Source organism: Phyllostomus discolor, chromosome 9 (assembly GCF_004126475.2).
Source record: "Phyllostomus discolor isolate MPI-MPIP mPhyDis1 chromosome 9, mPhyDis1.pri.v3, whole genome shotgun sequence".
Lineage (NCBI taxonomy): Eukaryota > Metazoa > Chordata > Mammalia > Chiroptera > Phyllostomidae > Phyllostomus > Phyllostomus discolor.
The window spans coordinates 42,773,470-42,795,035 of NC_040911.2; the positions used below are offsets into that span (position 1 = coordinate 42,773,470).

Consider the following 21,566-nt stretch of genomic DNA (forward strand, 5'->3'; position numbering starts at 1 on the left):
GGGGGCTTGGAAATCCTATTGGGTTCTTCCCTATTATCTGTGCAACCTCCCAGCCTGCTACTGTGGAAGCGGGAACCCCGTTTATGTGAGGAAAATCCCAGTATGGCCGTGGGACTGGACAGCCCTTACCTTCTTCCCTCACACCCCCTGCATGGAGGTCTGAGGACCCAAGGCTGCCTCTGGGGCCCATGTCACAGTGCACAGAGAAATGGAACATGAGCTTTCCCACGATTAGAGGTGGCTGTCTGATCATTTCCAGCTGTCACCAGGGAGGCCTCTTCCACACGCTGGACCTGAAAACTTCGTTAGAGATGCTGTCAATCTGAACTCCATTGCCTGAAATGGGAAACCCTATAGCAAGCCAGTTAGGGGAGGGGTGGGAATTCGGAATGCGTGTGAGGGTGGAGAGGAAGGTGGGAACTCCAGGGAGCTTTCCTAAGTTATGAGCTGGCTCCAAAATAATAACTGCCTTTACAGAAAAGAATGAAATGTTCGAAAATCCAGAGCTTTCTTACACCCGGCTGAGCAGTGAGAAGTTAGGGCCCCCGGGTGGGGTGAGAAGTTGTCCCTCTTCCCAGGGTGTCCAAGACTCATGTTTTGCTCTCCTATCCCGGCTCAGCCACATTCAAAAGGGTGTAATACAGACCGTCATCTACTGGCACAGGAACACAACCCAAGAGCAAACAGATTTGCACATTCAGTCTTACATGCTCAGAGGGACCAAGTTTTTCTGAGATTACACATTTTTTCAGCATTATGCCATAGTTGGGCATACAGAACAATGGAGTAGAATTTTTCTTTTTCTATAGTTTCAAGGACCACACAGAGGATTCTTTTGTTAGGGGGAAGGTAGGGCCAAGGGCTCATGTGTGCCTGGAACAAATTAGACACTCAGGTGAATGTTTGCTGAATGGGGACAGTGGTTACCTTCTAACCAATGTCCTTGGAAACATCTCTGGGTGGGTGTGGCTGTTTTGAATGTAGGAAAAGTGCCGGAGAGGCTCGCCACTTCTGCAGGCTGGAGGGCTGTGTAGGGTACAGACAACACGGCTCTAAATCCCAGCCCTGCACTTCCTGACTGTTGGAGCTTAGACAAGTCACTTAGCCTCGATGAGCCTCTGTTTTCTCATTTGTGAAAAGAGGAAAACCTGAATTGTGGGGACTTGATGGGGATGTGGTGGGAACAGGATGGAATGAAGGGCCTAGGAAGGAGGCCGTGCCTCCTTACTCCTCAGTCCTCAGCAGCCTTTCTTTTCTGTTTATTGGGCTTTCTCTTCAGTTTTTCTTGAAAAAGGTTCCCACTAGGCCTTCTCAAAATCCACACACCAGGCCCCACCACAGACCAATGGAATGAGAACCTCTGAGGGTGAGGCCCAGGCATCTGTAGTTTTTTTTTAGTTTCCTGGTGATTCTCATGGCCAAGGTGAGGACCACGGCCCTGGAACAAGGTGAGGACCACCTCACCTGGAACCAGGTGAAACAGGGACAGTGAAAGGTGCTGGGACCCTAATGCTTGGGGCAGCGCCATCAAGGCCGGCAGGGCCTCTTGGGATGCTGAAAGGACACCTGTCCTGTCCTGCTGGTGGAGTAGATCCTTACACTTGGAGTTTTAGGTGACATGGTTTTGACCCTGGAAGATGCTAAAGTCCATTACAGGTAGTGATCTATAATTCTCTCAGGAACATAACTTTGAACAACAGCTGCCACCAGGCCGGTGCCCGAGGCGGAGTCACTTGGCTGCACAACGGGAGGTCCTCGGCCACTCGGCAACTGGTCTACCCGAACCACCATGCTGAGCAGCACACAGCAACCCTGGGGAAGTGATACAGAGACTCTTTTGTTCTGGATATTGGCCCTAAAAAGATGACCAGCTGCTAGTGCTGGTGTTCAAAGTGAAGAGAAGGGATGAGGTTCAAGAGAATCATGGTTCCAAGCCTGAAATAGAAGTTGGGGTAAACAGAAGTTGAGGTAAATTAAGGAGCCAGCTTGATCGAAACCATGAGCTGGGCACTGTGTGTGCTGCAGCCCTGCAACGGTCTCTCTGAGCCCAGCAGCTACAGGGCCTGGGGCTGGGTATGGAGCCTTTACAGCCCCTCACAAGGTTCTGTGTGATATACAAGTGCATCAGGGGATGCACACTTTTAAAGAGGACTTTTGAATGCTTCCACTTCTGCTTCTTTATGTCTCTCATTAGCTATATGAATCAAGGCATCTTTTTAAAAGATCTGAACACAAATAGCATGAGGTGCTGTCTCCACAGCCTCGTGGCCTGCCACCTTTGTTAGTGTTGGGGAGAGAAGCTACTGAGACAAAGAACTTGGGTGTCATGAGAGATGAGAGTGAGCCATCGATGCTCCTTTAAAACACAAAACAAACGACCCTGGGCTACACCTGGAAAATTGTCTTCAAAGCAGCAAACTCTAGAACAGAAATTTGTTGGTGAAACAAAAGCTCAGTTTTTAAAAAATGGCCACACCCAATAGGAATCCTGGGGCCAAGTTTTTCTAAGTTGTCTCTTTCCCCAGCATTTAGTGGGAAGGGAGCTAGGTGCTGGGGTGGGGGTGGGGATGGATCGAAGAGATAGAAGAAGGAGGACAATAAGGTTTTGGCTGAACCCCAGGGGGCTGCTGCTGGATTGAGGAGACCTGGGGGAAGCAGGCAGGGCCCCCAAGTGATCCTTTTCATTTGAGCCCAACTTTGGAAGGGCCAGAGTGTGTGTAGCAGCAGCCAGTACAGAGAGAGACCACCCTTTTCTTCCGCAGGTATCGCGTGAATGTCAGACCCAGATATGTCACCAAGTACAAGATGGTGACCCAGTTGGAATGGAGGTGCTGCCCTGGCTTTAGAGGAGCAGACTGCCAAGAGGGTCCCAGAGACCCTGCGAAGACTCCGCGTCCCACACCTGCTCGGCCTCGAAACAGCTTGAAGAAACCCACGGGTAAGTTCTCATCTGTGCTTTGCTGGGGGTGGGGACCACTAACACTGCTGGTGCCCCTTCAGACAACACAACCTGTGATTTCCAGTGCTGAACTTGCCAAGGTCTTCAAAGAATGCAAGTGTGTGCCTACAGTAGACACATGTAGCACCCGAGTTTATTTACAGAGGCAGTGGCAATTAGAAGACAAACTTTTGCAAGTAAATGGCTTTGTTAGTGTCAACCTGTGAATGCCAAGGCCTTAGAAATTGGTGTAGGAGATGCTGATGGTTTCGGACTTGTGTAGCCTGAGGCAGAGATGAGAGGAGATTCAAAAGCAATCATGCTTTGTTTGTTTGTAGTTTGCTTTCGTCTACAAGCTTCCATAAACCTGAACATAAAAGAGTTAAAGTTGTTTTTTTAAAAAATAGATAAATGGAATCATTCTCATTCTGTTTGGGGTAAGATGTTTGCGAAGTTAAGCCCCATATCACAAGCATCCAGTGAGGTTGTTCTTAAATTTACTTCTGAATTTTTTTTTGTTTTGAAGTGAAGTAGCAGAAACTCAATGAATCAATAAGAAAGAAATGACTACTTTCACCAAAGTACACCTTTGCTTTTAAGTGTTACATTAAGAGAGTGACTTGTATGGATACTCTTTTTTTTTTCCTACCTCACTTTATCTCTCCGCTTTTTTAAGTTGAGTCAGAGTAAATGTAACTTAGATTTCCTTATGAATTAAATGTTTAAGTCATTTTGAAATGATTATATTTTCCAATGAGGTGTTTCAGTTTTGAAACTAGTAGTTTGTCTCAACATTGTCAAATACATTTTAATATAATGTTTTATTATAAAAGTAATGCATATCAATTAAAGAATGTTTATAAAACATAGGAAAATATTTAAGTACCAATATTCTCACTACAAAGTGGTAACTACTGTTAATATTTTCTTATAAGACATTACTCTCCCATGTCAGCATATACATTGTTGTGAAAGAAAAATTCGTACATCTCATGAATGCTTATTGAGCTTCTGTACCCATACTACGTACTGGGTAAGTGAGGAAACAAGGCAGACAGTCCCCAACCTCGCTGAAGCTGAACACTAGACAAGTAATTACAATGAGTCATGATAGGTATTGTTATGGGCACACATGATCTTGGTTCATAATAGATACTTTATTTTAGTTTATTTCTGTTTTGTTTAGTTTCAGTTTTCATTTTATCAAACTTTACATGTACATGTAGTTTAATGAGTCAAATAGCTTTATAAGGACTGTTAGGAAAAGCACTTTCCCTTCCCAGTGGTGATTGCTTTAAATTTTTATTTATTGATTTGAGAGACAGAGAGAGAGAGAGAAAGAGAGATTAATTTGTTTTCCACTTATTTATGCATTCATTGGTTGATTCCTGTATGTGCCGGACCAGGGATTGTACCCGCAACCGTGGCACATCGGGACAGTGCTCTAACCCACTGAGCAACCCAGCCAGGGCGTAGCATGGCATGTTTTTGTTTATATGGTATTTTGCTGTTTACTGTGTAGTAACTATGTGGATGATGCTTACAGCTGTAGTGTGCTGTAGATCTGTTGCCTTTCCTATATAGTTTTTTGATTTCTGTAGAGTAATAGTGATCTTACATTTTTCTTTGCTTGGTTTTCTATACTTTTATCCTGATTTCAATCCAGAGAAGAGGTAAACCCTTCTCTGGTTATCTAAATGTGCTTTCATTATAATCAATACATCAGTTTCTCATCTTTGTAAGAAATCTCTCCTCAGCCCTCTGGCCTGCCCCACCTGGACTGGCCATCCTCTTTTCCTGGTTCCTGGACTCGGCCTGTGCTCTCAGCGGGCCTCTCTCCTGCAGGTCCTGTGTTTCCTGTACCCCCTCTTCTCTTTCTCAACTCGCTCCCTTGCTTTGGTAGAGCACACTTCTGGTAGGGTTGGGAGAAGATGGCATGAGAGAGAAACTTTTTAAAAAAGTTTTTAAACCATATTAGTTTATTTATTTATTTATTTTGAAATGTTTTTTTTATTGTTATTCTATTATAGTTGTCCCAGTTTTTCCCCCTTTGCTCTCCTCCACCCATCCCAACCCTGCTCCCCCAGTCAATTCCCACACAGACATAAACTCTTTGATATTTTATAGTATAAGAATATTTTACTCTACTTTCAGAATTTAGGGTTGGAAATAATTTTCCTTCAGAATTTGAAAGTATTGTTCAATTTTCTTCTAGCTTCTAATGCAATCTTCCAAAGCCATTCTGATTCCAGTTTTTTGTGTGTAACTTGGTTGCTTTTCTCTTGTGTGTCTGTGTGTATTTTCATTTTAGTGGAGCTTCAAAAGGGAATTAAAGGAAATGCTTGTCTTCAATCTGCTATCATTATAGAGAACATGCTATTTTTGGAACTTATTTTTTAACTTAACCTATAATGAACAGCCTTCCATATCACTAAATATCCTACAATATCCTTTAATGACTGTAGAGAGTGTGATTATTTGAGCACAATCCCCAACAGATGGACTTCTGTTGTTTGCAAGTTTTCATTATTATAGATAGTATTTGAAAAGGCATTTTTCCTGCTACATTTTTGGATTCATCCCTGATTACTAGAATAAATTTCAAGAACTGTAAATTGCAGGGTAAAAAAATGTGAATGTTTTGATACATATTGCCAAATTATTCTCCCCCCAAATTGTAGCACTTCCCCCAGCCACGAGCAGAATATGAGAGAAGCATTTCCTTACATCCCGATCTTCCCTCAGTCTCCTACCATTTGTTTTTATTTCCTTTGTTCAGAATAGCATTTCATTTTCTATGTGATTCAGTAATGTGCTTTCTTGAGATAAAATACACTTTTCTTATGGAAAATAAGGTGTTCTTTATAGTTCTCCACTCTGGGCTCCAATCTTAGTTTTACCACTGAATTGATTTTAATGAATAATAGCTGTTGTTATGATTTTGTGCAAAAGTTTAGAGAAGATAAAAACAATGAATGTTCAAGTCAAATATCTACAATATTCTAAATGTTTCCAATGTTTGTCAGTGTACATTAATGCATTTTATTTCATTGTAATCTCTTTTGTGTTTGAGTTTTTCACTTTACATGCAGGCTAGTCAATGTTAACCCTTTTCTAGTACTCCTTGTATCCTACTGTGCATTCAAGGGCATGGTTCATTCTATTACCTCAGGTTTTGATAATCTCCTTTTAGTTTATCTTTCTCTGTATTAGCTTATTTTTACTTCATGACTTATCACATTCTTCTTTATAATATTTTTTCTTTTTCTTGGACTATTTCCTTGGGGTTATATTTTTCAAAGTAGGATTATCAAAAATTCAATGTGTGTATTTTTTGATTTAGTGAACTTTCCTACATATGGGCATATGGCTCCATTTTTAGGAGATACCAATAGAATTGGTTGCTGTATCTCTCTTTTGCTTGCAGTTTCCCCAACCGCATAACAGTGCTAAACAATGTCTTTGAGACTCTTTGACCATAGGGATGCTATAAAAGTATGAGAACATTTAAGAGTTACATGGAGGGTAACTTGCTGCTCTTGTGATATCATACCACCCAACAGCTGTTGGGTGGATCTTCTTAAAGTGGCTTCTTGTGGTTTTATATTGTAATTTCAGTCAGCCATTGGGGTGTGGCTGCAGTTCACTGATGTGGGAGTATCTACTTTATTCATATGATAAAGTAGATACAGAATATTTCCCTTCAGGGTGAAAGAAACCATTGAGTGTCATGTACCATGTATATATTCTCTTAACACCCCTAGGAGGGATAGTACCTCTGCTCCATAGATGAGGGGATTATAGTTCACAGAGGTTGATTAATTGGCTCCAGGGCAGACAGTAAACTGCAGGGGCAGAATCAGAGTGGAGATCTGTTTGACTCAAAGCCCATAGTCTTTCCCTCTCTACCACAATAATTACCTGTGGTGTGAGAGGATCTGGAAGTGAAGGTTTAAATGTATTCTGTAAGTACCCTGTTTATTGTCTCTGCAGAAATAAGGTGAAAAATGTTAAGTCATGTCCAACTCTTTCTTTGTAACAGACAATGAACCAAGCCAAATCTCAGAGCCCAAGAAGACACTGTCACCAACTCATGCCACGGAACCAAGTCGGACAGTAGATCCAAAACAGGGGCCCCAAGAACTTCAGGATAAGAAAATCCAGGTGCTTGAGGAGAAGGTTCTCCGACTCACAAGGACGGTTCTTGATCTCCAGTCTTCCATTGCTGGTGTGAATGAAAACCTCAAACATACCATTCAGGATGATGCCAGCAAAATGCTGGCATCATGGCTCAGTAACCTGCATCCCCAGCCAGTGCCTGACAGTGCTGTTGGTAGAGACACGGAAACAGTCCAGCCTCCTGGTGTCCTCAACAAGAAAGAATCTGGCATGAAGGACATCAAATCTGAATTGGCTGAAGTCAAGGATGTTCTGAAGACCAAGAGTGACAAGCTGGAGGAGCTGGATGGGAAAGTAAAGGGTTATGAAGGGCAGCTCAAACAGCTCCAGGAGGCTGCCCAGGGCCCTACGGTCACCATGACAACGAATGAACTTTACCAAGCCTATGTTGACAGTAAGATTGATGCCCTGAGAGAGGAGCTCATGGAGGGAATGGACAGAAAGCTGGCTGACCTGAAGAACTCGTGTGAGTACAAGCTGATTGGCGTCCAACAGCCGTGTGATGACTATGGGAGCAGCTACCTGGGAGTGATCGAGCTTATAGGAGAGAAGGAAGCAAACCTGAAAAAAGAAATAAATGACCTCCGAGCCCAGCTACAAGATCCTTCAGGCCCATCAAATTGCTGTGATGGTAAAAAGACTGGTGACTTTGGGCAACAGATCAAGGTATTAGACCAGAAAATTGAAAGAGTTGCTGAAGCCACTAGAATACTAAATGGGCGACTGGACAATGAGTTTGACCGACCCATCATTCCAGAGCCAGACATGGACTTTGATGCAAGATGGAATGAACTGGATGCAAGGATCAATGTGACAGAGAAGAATGCAGAAGAACATTGCTTTTACATTGAAGAAACCCTTCGGGGGACCATTAATGGAGAGGTAGATGACTTGAAGCAACTGCTTGATGAGAAAATACGGTCTCTGGAAGAACGTCTGGGGAGCATCCTCCAAGAGATGACCAACAACACTGATGCAGAACTCATTCCCCCAGCATCAGTCCTACCAGGTGTGTCAGAGGCTGGGCATGAACAGGTCATGGTGGAATTAAACCACCTGAAGAATAAAGTTCAAGATGTTGAGGATATTTGCCTGCAGAACTCCAGGGAGAGCATAATGGTATAAAAGACACTTTACCAAATGGAGAAGACCACACAGTGAGTGATAGTTTGAGCCTTTTGAAATCTCTAAATGAGACGATGCATAGGAAATTTCAAGAAACGGAACGTAGCATCCAGAAACTTCAACAAGATTTTAGTTTTCTTTATTCTCAATTAAACCACACGGAAGATGATATGAATCATCTTCAGAATGAGCTGAGCAAGTGTAGAGAAGGTACAAAAGCTGGAGTGGGTGGGTTTTCTAAGGCGGGTGAACAAGAAAGGATGGTGGAGCCATCTCCCCGGGACACCATCGCTCCTTGTTGCGTTCAACTGGAGGAGAGGCTGCAGAGGCTGCAGAGCCAGGTTCTCTCTGAGCTAGACACTTGTAAGGAAAATACGCATGGGGTCCAGAGGGAGGTCTCTGTGGTTGAGGACAGGGTGTCTCAGATGGAGAAAACTTGCAGCAAACTGGACTCCATCTCAGGAAGTCTTCAGAGGATCAAGGAAGGGCTCAACAAGCATGTCAGCAGCCTGTGGAGTTGTGTCAGGCAGATGAACGGGACTCTCTGGTCACATACCAGGGACATTTCTGGCCTGAAGTATTCTGTCCAGCAGTTCTATAGCCATGTTTTCCAGATTTCTACTGACTTGCAAGATCTGATCAAATTCCAGCCATCAGCAAGTAAGTTGGCTTTTACAATGCCATTCTTGTACGTGTTTGCAACATGTATTGTGCTAGAGTGTGGACAGTGTGTGGGAATAATTACATCAGTGGTACTCAAAGTGTGCTTTATAGATTGGTGCCAGTTTATGCATTGTTTGGTGCTGGGTAGCAAGAACATAAATACCAACACTGAGAGTAAGTATTTATAAACTTTTAAAATAATTTGACATCACCATGGCATTCAAGCACATGTGTGTGGGCTGCATCCAAGAACTGTTGTCTTCAGGTCTAGGCACATCTCCTTTGTGGTCTCCCAGAGTTGAACGCCCACTTGCTGGGTCCCTAAACTTATTTAGGGCCAGCTCTGTGCCCAGAAGGACCCCCTGCTTCCTGACCTGTCATCTCTCTGCTTTCTTTTTTCTCCTCCTCTTTGGTCCGTTATCGCCTTTTCCACCTTGTTCTTCTCCAGGTGGCAAAGCCCCTTATGCGTTGAGCTGAATTTTCATGGCCTGGTGTGAGCCTATAGGCTTTTATGATCAGGTCATAGTTGAGATATAAAACCCGAGGAGGGGAACACTGGAGCTTGAGAGGTAGATGAGCCCTGGTTCAACTGGGGAGGGTCAGGGCCAGGTCCTCAGGAGGCAGGGGAGTGTACAAGGTAGTCAAAGATAAGAGGTGTGTATAAGAGAAGTTACCCATGTCAACCAGGAGCAGGAAGCTGGCCTCTGCCCCAGTTTGGGGTCCACCGCACTACACTGTTTATAACCTTTCCCCTCGTCCCCAGGCCCATGAAGCTTCTGTATCTCTGGAATGTTGAATAATGGTCACAAGACCATGTGTGTGTTCATAGAATGATTGTCCCTCATGGTGACAGTGCTGTCTGGACAGTGTGTTATAATAATAGAGTGAACCAGATATTTCCAGTTGATTTGCAATTACCAGGCAGTGTGGCAAGCTGTGTGAAACCTTTCACACTTGTCTGTTAAAGTAAGAGTTGAAAGTATGTGTCTCCCAAAAGATTATCCTTTTGCAATGAACTCAATGTTGTGAATGTAGAATGCATGGACTTCTGGGAATTTCAAAGAGCCAAAAATAACCTAGCAGAGCTTTATCCATCCTTGTATAGCTTCCACAGCTCAGATATCTGTGACCTGAGTATCAGAGGGTAAATTAGGAGTGAAGATCACAGTGAAAGTCTCACATTAACTAGTGAAAAGTCAACAGAACATTTATTGAGCCCTGGCTGGCATAGCTCAGTGGATTGAGCATGGGCTGCAAACCAAAGCATCGCAGGTCGATTCCCAGTCAGGGCACATGCCTGGGTTGCAGGCCATGACCCCCAGCAACCGCACATTGATGTTTCTCTTCTCCCTCCCTTCCCTCTCTAAAAGTAAATAAATAAATTCTTTTAAAAAAAAGAACATTTATTGAGCATCTGCTTTGTGCAGGGCTCTATGAAGGATGAAGATAAGTAGCACAGTCTTTACCCTCAAGGCATTTTCAGTCACAGTGGCAAAGACACACATTGTTCTGCAGGCAGAATGAATGAGACCGTATGTAAAGGTCCAGTGAGTAGTGTAGGGGTTATTCCTTTAGTTCATAGAATCTTACTGAACCCTTATTGTGTGGTAGGTATGGAGCTATTTTTGTGGACTGTGTGGATGACAATGTATTGACAGTGATGGTCTGAGGGGAAACAAGCAGGGAGGATCATGAGAATGGGGTGTTTATGAATGCACTGGGCATGTGGAGTAGCACTCATGGCTGCTGTGGAAGTTGAGGAGGGCTTCTCAGGGGAGAGAATCCCTGAGCTGAGAGATCAAGGTTGAGTAGGTTGCGAGTTCAGAGGCTGGTGGGGTGAGGAGTGAGGCAGAGTGATAAAAGAAACTTGTGGAAGGAGGCACTAGTGGAGCTAATAATTGAGGTCCAGAAAAGCAGGAAGATGAAAGGCACACCTGATGAGAAACTGGTGTGAATGAATCAGTTATCACTGTGTTACAACCTACCACAAATTGTGGTGGCTTAAGAAAATAAAGATCTATTATTCTCCATTATTCTGTGGGTCAGAAACTCAAGTAGGGCTTGGCTTGGTGGTTCTTCTGTGTTATTTAATGTTGAGTCACCCACGTGGCTGCAATCAGCTGGCATTGGGCCTGGCTGGGCAGAAGGTTCAGGATGACTTCAGTCACATGTCTGATGCTCAGGATTCCTCCATTGGCCATTCTCTCTCTCCACGTGACTACCTTGGGCTTCTTCACAGCATGGTGGTCTGAGAATGGTCAGATTTATTCCATGTAACTGGCAATAAGCAAAGGTGGAAGCTGCTGGGCCCCTTCCAGGCTCAGCCCAGAGCTGGTGTGGTGTTACTCCTGCCATATTCTGTTGGTCAAAGCAAGTTAGCCCTTGAAGGGTGATGGGGCTTATATGTGTCAGGAGAGAGGGTACATTAATGATAGTCCTCATATCTCCCACTGTGAGCAAAGGGCCAGGGGTGAGGATGCATAATGCACTGTATGTAGTAGCCATTGACCAGTTTGCTGGACCATGGACACAGACTGTTCCCACTCAGTCCACTGCCCTGTTCACAGATCTCACTTTTCTCTATTTTTAAAATACATTCTATTGATTATGCTATTACAGTTGTCCTATTTCCCCCCCTTTATTCCCCTCTGCCCTGCACACCACCTCCTACCCACATTCCTTCCCTTTAGTTCATGTCCATGGGTCTTACTTATTAGTTCTTTGGCTTCTACATTTCCTATACTGTTCTTAACTGCCCCGCCCCCCATCTATTTTCTACCTACCATCTATGCTACTTATTCTCTGTACCTTTTCTCCCTCTCTCCCCATCCCACTTCCCTGTTATAACCCTCCATGTGATCTTTATTTCAGTGGTTCTCTTCCTGTTCTAGTAGTTTGCTTAGTTTGCTTTTGTTTTTGTTTTGGGTGTGGCTGTTAACAACTGTGAGTTTTTTACTGTCATTTTACTGTTCATATTTTTTATCTTCTTTTTCTTAGATAAATTCCTTTAACATTTCATATAAGAAGGGCTTGGTGATGATGAACTCCTTTAATTTGACCTTGTCTGGGAAGCACTTTATCTGTCCTTCCATTCTAAATGAAAACTTTGCTGGATAGAGCAATCTTGGATGGAGGTCCTTGCCTTTCATGACTTGGAATATTTCTTTCCAGCCCCTTCTTCTCTGCAAGGTCTCTTTTGAGAAATCAGCTGACAGTCTGATGGGAACTGCTTTGTAGGTAACTGTTTCCTTTCCTCTTTCTGCTTCTAAGATCCTCTCCTCACTTTTAATCTTGGGTAATGTAATGATGATGTGCCTTGGTGTGTTCCTCCTTGGGTCCAGCTTCTTTGAGGCTCTCTGAGCTTCCTGGACTTCCTGGAAGTCTTTTTCCTTTGCCAGATTGGGGAAGTTCTTCTTCATTATTTGTTCAAATAAGTTTTCAATTTGTTGCACTTCCTCTTCTCCTTCTGGTACCCCTATAATTCAGATGTTGGGACGTTTAAAGATGTCCTGGAGGTTCCTAAGCCTCTCCTCATTTTTTGAATTCTTGTGTCTTCATTCTTTTCTGGTTGGTTGGTTCTTTCTTCCTTCCTTCTGGTCCATACCGTTGATTTGAATCCCAGTTACCTTCCCATCACTGTTGGTTCCCTGTACATTTTCCTTTATTTCACTTAGCGTAGCCTTCATTTGTTCATCTAATTTATGACCAAATTCAACCAATTCTGTGAGCATCCTGATTACCAGTGTTTTGAACTGTGCATCTGATAGGTTGGCTATCTCTTTGTTGCTTAGTTGTATTTTTTCTGGAGCTTTGATCTGTTCTTTCATTTGGGCCATTTTTTTTTGTCTCGGTGGGCCTGTTACATAGTGAGGGGTGGAACCTTAGGTGTTCACCAGGGTGGGGCAACCCACACCACTGCATTGTGATACTGTATGTGGGTGAGGGATCCAAGGGGGAACAATGGCGTACGCTCCACTCTCTGAGGATTTCAGTCATTTCCCCTGCTTCCCACAAGCAAACTGGGCCCTTCTGGTGCTGATGCCCAGGTGGGTTGGCTTGTGTACATCCCAGGGCTCTGTGGATCTCTCCAATAAACTCTCCTGTGAGGCTGGAAGTTTCTCCTGCTGCTACCTCACCCCCCACAGATATTTTCAATCAGTGGTTTGAGACTTTATTTCCGTGTGCTAGGACCCCAGGTTTCGAGGTCTGTCTCGCTCCCCAGATGTTCCCCCTGGTTTAATGGTACATGAATGTGGGACCACCCACTCCACCAGCCATCCCCTTGCCCATGCCAGTCCTCCAGCTGCCACTTTGCTGTGAGTCCTCTCCAGCCCTGGCTGCCCAACTCCGCCCCTCTTACTAGTCTAGATGAATGTGTCTTCTTTAACTCCTTGGTTGTCGGACTTCCATACAGTTCAATTTTCTGTCAGTTCTGGTTGTTTTTTTGTTTTTAAATTGTTGTCCTTTTGGTTGTGCGGCAAGGCACAGTGTGTCTACCTACGCCTCCATCTTGGCCGGAAGTCCTCACCTTTTTCTTCAGAAGCATCTCTAATGGGGCTGAATTATCCAGGAGGCAGCGTGTGTGTGTGGGGGGGGGGGGGGGGGGGCGTGGCAAGGGCAGACAGTGGGGCTTCAGCTGATGTTCCAATAGTCTCTTTCTTGTCTCTGTTAGTGTAGCTGTTCGGTTATTTTTTGACACTAAAAGTCCATGGCTTTCATCTAGTAATTGGACAGATGCCTAACTTTCAAAAGGTAAAGAATCACTGTATTTTCATCACTGCCTCACCTTCAGCTCAGCTCAGTGGCCTCTGTGCTATCCATTCATTCATTCAACAAATATTTCCTGAGTTGTGTCCTAGTGCCCTCATTTCAGCCCCCGTGGATCCTGCACTGCACTTGGGAAGACAGCAAATGTGCAGCAATGTGCAGCCCAGCAAATAAAGTTCTAATTTCAGCCAGCAATTAGTGTGTGAGGAAAGATTCAATAGAGTAGGGCGATAGAGATTGGGGACAGCATATCTTAAGTGAGTGGCAGGGAGGGCTGCTCAGTGGATATGACAGATATATGAATAAAATGAAGTACAAACCCTGAAGAAATCTGTGGGACAAGTGTTCCCAGTATGGGGAAAAGCATGTTCAAAGGTCCTGAGGCAGGAATAAGTTTGCCCTGTTTGAAAACTCAGAAAGCCAGTTTGCTCCAGTCTGTGAACAAGGGGGAAGGTCCTAGACATAGAGGTCAGAGAGGGGATAGGAACTAGAACATACAGGATTTTATAGGCTGTGGTAAAGGATTTGGATTTTAAGTACAATGACAAACTAACCGAGGATTTTGAGCCAGGAAGTGATTATTTCCAAGATCTGCAATCTCATCTAAACTCACATTTTCTCTGCAACTTTGGGCAAATTACTTATCTACCTAATGCTTCACTTTCTGCATCTATTAATTGGAAATAATAAGAATACCTCTAAAAGCTGTTGTGAGGATTAATACTCCTTAGTAGTGGAGTATTAAATAGTCCTTGGTAATCACTCAGTAAGTATTATCTATTGTTTTAATCCTCTGTCCTCTCTAATGTGTGTTCGGTCTGCTGCTGGCTGAACTTTTCTCCCTCTTTCTGCAAAGCCCAAGCCTGCAGCCTCAGAGGAGTGAGCAAGCCTGTCCACACAGCAGCTCTGGGATGGCAGCTCGGGGTGTCAGGCTCTTGGCTGCTCTGCAGAATGCTCTAGATAGCCAGAGGGCATTTTCTCCCTCTCTCCCTTTTCTTCTGTATACTGTGCATCCAGTAGTGTAAAAAGCCTAGAAATCTTCCCTTGCTAGAATTCAGGATTCACATTCAAATATTCTTATTACTGAGAAGCTTTGCACTCAGGGATTCATTAGGTTCTAAAGGACTTTGTTCTTCTGTCTGACATGGCTGTAAGGGTTTGGCCCTCTGCCTGGAGATAGTCACCCCTGTTTCCACAGATGGGCTGGGCACTGCTACTTCACACCTTCTCACCAGCACCCTTTCCCTTCCCTTTAGTGGCATCGTGTCCTCAAGCTTCCCAGATTCACCTTTTTTAAGGTCAGTCAGGTAGGGAGTCTCCCTGCTGCCAGTAGATCTGATGTCTGTCCCTGAATGAGCATGAGTCTACTTTCTGCCTGGGCCCAGGACCATCCCAGCCTACACTGCAAGCATCCACAACACCGAGACTGGCGCAGCCTTGGACAGCCGGCACATCCCCGCCTCCTCCTTGTCTGATGGAGACGCTGAGCTGGGCTGACTCCAGCATTTGCACTGTTCCTCTTACAGTTGGGAGAGAAGGGGAGTTCCTGGCGTTGAGAAACCTGGGACTCCACTAGAACTGGTGGGCAGACGCATGTTTCTGTGCATCAGGGAATCTCGTTCCCTACGTCACGGTTCCAAGAAGGGACAGGCCTGCCTAGAAGCCACAATATTGTTTCAACATCCTCTCAGGACAACGACATTACTTCCTTATCCAGTCGCCCACCTCTTCCTTTTGCTCATGTCTTAGGGCAACTTCTCATACTACTTCAATTATTTTAACAATGTTTTGTTTAGGAGTGTTACAGATTTAAGAATCCCTTCAATATCAAGTTGCTTAATTTAAGAAGTGCTGCAAGGATGAAAAAAGCACAGATTTTTAAAACAAGTATCTAACCATGAAGCCTGGCTGGGGGAAAGTGGTCTGATGCGAGTATTATGGTGATTTTTGCCTTCAACTCGAAATTGGCCGAGTTTGGGCCAGTTTAGGGCTAAGACAGCATGATGACTTGGACTTTTATGTATGTATAATGGCTAACTAAACTGTATACACTCAGATCGTACTGACCCCAGACAATACACAGCCTTTGACCCTATGGGCATTTAGTTTTTTGTTTGTTTGATTTTATCTTCACCCAAGGACATTTTTTTTTCATTGCTTTTAGAGAGAGGAAGGGAGAAAGGAAGGAAAAGAGAGAGAAAGAAGTATTGATGCCAGAGAGAAGCATCCATCTGGCATCCTCCTGCATGTGCTGGGACTGGGAATTATGCATGCCCGGACCGGGGCTTGAACCTGCAACCACACTGGCCAGGGCTTTCCCCCCACCAATCCTCACCCAAGGATATGTTTATTGATTTTAGAGAGAGAGGAAGGAAGAGAGAGAAACATTGATGTGAGGGGGAAACATCAATCGGTTGCCTCCCGTAGGCTCCCCAGCGAGGGAACAAACCAGTAACCTGTTGGTGCATGAACGGACATTCCAACTAACTGAACTGCCTGGCCAGGGCAGCATTTGGTTTCTGTAATGCTCTTTAGTTGGTATAAATAGCAGCTGCTTTTCTCCATCCTAACCTTGAATTTAGAAGTGCAGAGTTCTGAGGCCTGAGCTCTCCTGCAGCTGCATGCAAAACCCTCTGGGAGCTTACAATAGGAACTCCTGGGCTTACTCAGGAGATTCCTGTTCAACAGGGATGAGGTGAGACCCAGGAATTTGTAATTAAATTTGTAATTAAAACAATAAACCTCTAGCTCTGGTCCTGGAAGTGGAAGGAAGGCCACCTCAGAGGCACCAGGAGACAACTGCCCAGGACAAGCTGTGCCCAGAAAGAAGGGAGGCACAGGGGCAGGAAGGAAATAAGGAGAGAGAATAAAGTCACCTACTTTGTCACCTGCCACCAGCCAAAGGGTGACGTGCACATGCAAGTCTGCTTACAGACTCTGTAGTGTTCATTATTGCTCTGTCTCTCCTTACGTCTTGATTATTGAAGATTTGTAGTAGGTCTGAAAATTGGGAAGCATAGATCCTCTCTACCTTTACATATAAATTTTAGAATTGGCTTGTGAATTTCTGCCAGAAAAGAAATTCCCAAGTGATGCTGATGCTTGGACAGGTGAGACCCCTTCTCTGAGACTCAGATAGTGAAATACTTTTCATCTCAAAGGTTTTGCCATAGATTTTAACACACCCAAATAAAGTTGTATCTGTATTTCAGTGTTGAACTTTTTAGAAATGTAGACCCGTTTTCCCTCTTTAGCCCAGTTCCTTGGGATTTCCATTTGGTCACGTCTGGACTCACATTCTTGGCTCCACCCACTTGAGGAAGAGTCAACAAGAGCCCTTCTGTGCCATAACCAAAACAGTGCCACCTTGTGCAAGCGGGAGGGCTTTTTCCCTCTTTGTTCACCCAAAGCCAGATCAGCATTTAGGCTGCCATTTGCTCAGAGCAGATCCATTCCAGTGAATATACATTTTCCCTCCATGTGTTGTCAGGAGAACGATTCAGGTTTTCTGTCAATTATTTCTTTCATGTACCTACATGTCCTCCATTTAGGGGTGTGCCACCTGGCCTGCTCTCCCCTCAGCCTTCCTGCAGGGAAGACAAGTGACTGTTTCCTCAACTAGCCGTTTTCTCATAGCCCACTCTGTGCCAGCTCAGGACAGGAGCCACATTCCTCTGAACTTCCTGACCCGCAGGTGATTGGTCATGTCTCAGTCCATGGTGGCATGGGCCTACTCCCAGGAACTGAGCTTTGGCTGCGTAATGTGATATTCCGCTCTGAGAACATCTTATTACATCCATCCAGTTAGCTGCCTTTTGTCAGCATTTTGATGGATTTTTTTTTTTTTAAGCCAGAAAGTCTTGATTGACATCTTCAAATACTTGTGTAGTTGCAGCATTTGGCCTGCAGACACGTCCTCCAGATGCCAGGCAAATCAGATTTCACCTGGACCAGACTTCTGATGAATTGCACCTCCCACTTGCACCGCGTTTTACAATTAGGGATGGGCACTCACACCTGTCACTTCATCTGACTGGCACTGAATTTTGCCTGGGTGATAGGAAGCACTGCAGGGGCAGCCTGTGTGATGCGGGCTGTGGATAACTCAGGGGGTTACAGTGGCTTTCCCACAGCCAGGCCTTCAACACAGATGCTAACATCCAAGGCCAGTGTCTGCCCTGCAGCCTATTGTTCTGTGCCAAGGCACCACTGTGGTGCCAGGAACCTGCTAAGGAGCCTTAATTTTTGCAACTTAGATCCACATTGCAGCGGGCCTGCCTCCAGGGTTCCTGAGAGACTGCAAGAGGAGACAGATACCCCAGGCTCCTGTCCCCAGAATGAGACATTAATCAGCTGGGCCAGACACATCATCTTAGCACATCGGCCTCATGGATTTGGGGGGATTTTTAAAGGAAGGTCTTTATTTTAGTAAAGTTGAAATTGACTTTTAATAAGAACTTTAAAGGAGAAGGAGGGGCTTTTATTACACAAGTGTCAAGTCCCTCCATGGTAAGCCTGTGGTCCTGCTTGGCCTGCTCCCAGAGATACAAGGCCACACATTGGCATCAGGACGATGCCATGGGGGCAGGTTCCCAGACCAAGAGCCAGGACGTGATCCATTCCTCACTACTCCTCACTCAGTAATGCACGCGCAGCAACGCTTGGTTCTTAGGAACTCAATTCAAATGGTCAGTCTCTGAATTAGAAACACATGTTCAGTTCAGAAAGCTGTTGACTGCCAGAGTTGTCTTTCCAGAAAGAGCAAAATGCTGTGTAGTGTGTTTCAACTTTGTAATAAATGTGTGCTTCAGGAGTACCGCGTGATGCTGCAGCGGGAGCGGAAGCGGAAGCTAGAGGGGCGGGGCTGGTCTCTGTCTGGGTCCAGGGAGCTGTTCTCATTACCACCTTTGCTGTAATGTGACGGGCAGTTTGGAGCATTCAGCTCTCACAGCACTTGTGGACAGACTCCCCAAGGAGATTAGTGGAGAATATTTGGCCCAAGCATTTTATTTGTTCATTCTTTTTCCTCTGCCTCCTACTTGGTATGATGTGCCTGGGTGTTGGGGGAGTGATGATTACAAAAGTGCAAACTACCACTGTCTCTGGGTGCCAGCCTTGCCCTGATACCAGGGACCCTACCCTCTAGGCCATGGACCAGTATGGACCTGTGGCCTATTAGGAACCAGGGTGCACAGCAGAAGGTGAGCTTGAATGCACTGTTCTTGAATCAGCCTGAAACCATCCTCCCCCAGTCTGTTCCCTGGAAAAATTGTCTTCCTGGAAACTTCCCGGTGTCAAAAAGACTGGGGACCACTGCCTTAACAGGACCCTAGAGTGGCAGTTATTGGCAAAATTAGGGTGTTAATTTAATGGCTGGCAGGAATTTGGGGATGGCCCATAGGACTTGCCATACTTCCAGCCTCTGTCCATTCACCACATGTGCCAGGCCCTGTGCCTAGCCCCGGGGATGAATGATCATTAAAATGTGTCCTCAAGTGCTAATCACCCAGCAAGAAAGAAAGATAAGAATTCGAAAGAGCCCCTAGAGGCCCAAAGAGCTTTGTGTTTCAGAGACAGGATTGTTCAAGCCGTATTTGGCAGAGCCAGGATGGCTTCATGGAGGAGGTGGTATCTGAGCTGGATCTTCAGGGATGGATGTGTTTCTCTTGGCAAGGGCACCAGAAGAGGCCTTTAGGGAGTGTGAACAACAAACGCAAAGGCACAAAGAAATGAAGTTCAGATGAGAGCCAGGCACCACTGAGGTACCGGAGCCTGCAGGAGGAGATGGGGCCGGTGGAGGGGACTCAGGTGTCAGACAGAGAAGATTTGATTTGATTTGATGAGCAGTGGAAAACAATGGAAGACTTTTGAGCAGGGAAAAGATGACTAGAATGTTTTCTAAAGAGCATTTGTGCAAAGGTGTGGAAGAAAGAGCCAAAAATATTTCAGAATTAGAATAAGCTGGACTTAGCAACAGATCTTGGGGCGGGGGGGGGAGAAGGGGGAGAGGGAGGAGGAAAATATGACTCTGAGAGCCAGGATGAGGTGAGCAGGAGAATGCCAGTGGATTTCAGAGAGAGAGTTGGTTTGAGGGTTTGCTGGGAAGAGGTAAGAGAAAAAGGGCCAGTTTGAGGGGCCAGAGCTTGCTATTCCAAGGTACTTTGCTGACTGTGATTCATTGAGGGCTGTGGGATTGAGGAAAAGTATTTTTTATTTAAATTTTGGGTGGAGACACCTACACTTGGGGTTAAAGGAAGAACTTGGGAAAAGGGAGGAAAGAGGGATGGGCAGAAGGGAGTGGTGTTGGATGGGGCAGCTCCTGGAAGAGCAGGGAGGTGGGCACTGGGTGCTCAGGCAGAGCAGCGCCCTGGGAGGAAGGACATTCCAGAACTGAGGAACAGAGTGAGGAGGACAGAGGGACGGAGAAGAAATAGACTTAAGGGTAGGGTTGAAATGTGCCCTTTGTGAGTGTCTTCTACAGTTAGATTTTATAAAAATAAGAAAAATAGACCTGAGAAGCTTATAATGAAAACCAGCATCCCTGCCCCCATTTCTCCCTGTCACCTTTCTCGGTCTCTATGGGGCAGGGTGTGGCAGCCATGTACAACTCTTTCAGACATTTTTCCCCCATGATATTTGCCTCCATTTTTCTACACTGATTTATTAGCTTTAGGCATCTCTTGACATAGATACTTTAGGTAGTATTTAGACATTATATAGCTTATCTTTTTATCAGCGATAACAGGGCTCTATAACAAGGCTCTCCCTCGACTCTCCCTGCTTCCCCTTGTCCCTCTTCCAACAGTCGCATCACAGAAATTGAGGAAAGGCTTGTGCTCTCATGAGCTAAATAACTGGATAACAGCTGAAGATGACTGCGTTGCTTTTTGTTTTGTTTTCACTGAATTAGTAGTAGTGTTGCATATTATTTGCTCTTTTTTTTGTTTTTTTTGTTTTAAGTCATTGTTCAAGTACAGTTTTCTCCCTTTTACTCCCAATCCAGCCCACCCACCCAATCCTCCCCACTTCCCTCCCATTACCACCCTCCCCCTAGTTTTTGTCCCTGTGACCTTTAAATTTGTTCCTGTATACCCTACCCATTCTCCCCTGAAATTCCCTCTTCTCTCCCCTCTGGTCACTGTCAGTCCGTCCTCTATTTCAGTGTCTTTGGTTATATTTTGCTTGTTTCTTTGTTTAGTTATTTAGGTTCCTGTTAAAGGTGAGATCATATGGTATTTGCCTTTCACTGCCTGGCTTGTTTTGCTTAGCATAATGCTTTCCAGCTCCATCCAAGCTGTTGCAAAGGGTAGGAGCTCCTTCTTTCTTTCTGCTGCATAGAATTCCATTGTGTAAATGTACCACAGTTTTTTGATCCATTCATTTACTGATGGACATCTAGGTTGCTTCCAGCATCTAGCTATTGTAAATTGTGCTGCTATGAACATTGGGGTGCATAGGTTCTTTTGTATTGGTATTTTAGTGTTCTTAGGATATAGTCCCAGCAGTGGAATTGCTGGGTCAAAAGGCAGATCCATTTTTAGTTTTCTGAGGAAGTTCCATACTGCTTTCCATAGTGGTTGTACCAGTCTGCAGCCCCACCAACAGTGCACTAGGGTCCCCTTTTCTCCACCACCTCTCCAACACTTGTTTGTTGCTTTGTTTATGATGGCCATTCTGACTGGTGTGAAGTGGTGTCTCATTGTGATTTTAATTTGCATCTCTCTGATGGCTAGCAATATTGAACATTGTTTCATGTGTCTTTGGATTTTCTGTATGTCCTCCTTGGAGAGGTGTCTGTTCAAGTCCTTTGCCCATTTTTTAATTGGGCTGCTTGTCTTCTTAGACTGTAGTTGTGTAAGTTCTTTACATATTTTGGAGATCAAACCCTTGTCTG

At 44.8% G+C, this 21,566-nt stretch overlaps 1 protein-coding gene across 1 annotated transcript in view; it reads left to right on the forward strand.

Moving 5' to 3' along the window:
• EMILIN2 (elastin microfibril interfacer 2) overlaps positions 1-21,566 on the forward strand; it is a 59,318-nt gene that overhangs the window by 23,978 nt on the left and 13,774 nt on the right. The window contains 3 exon segments of the mRNA XM_036009252.1: positions 2,763-2,938; positions 6,981-8,216; positions 8,219-8,902. Coding sequence (XP_035865145.1) covers positions 2,763-2,938; positions 6,981-8,216; positions 8,219-8,902 — 2,096 coding nt within the window.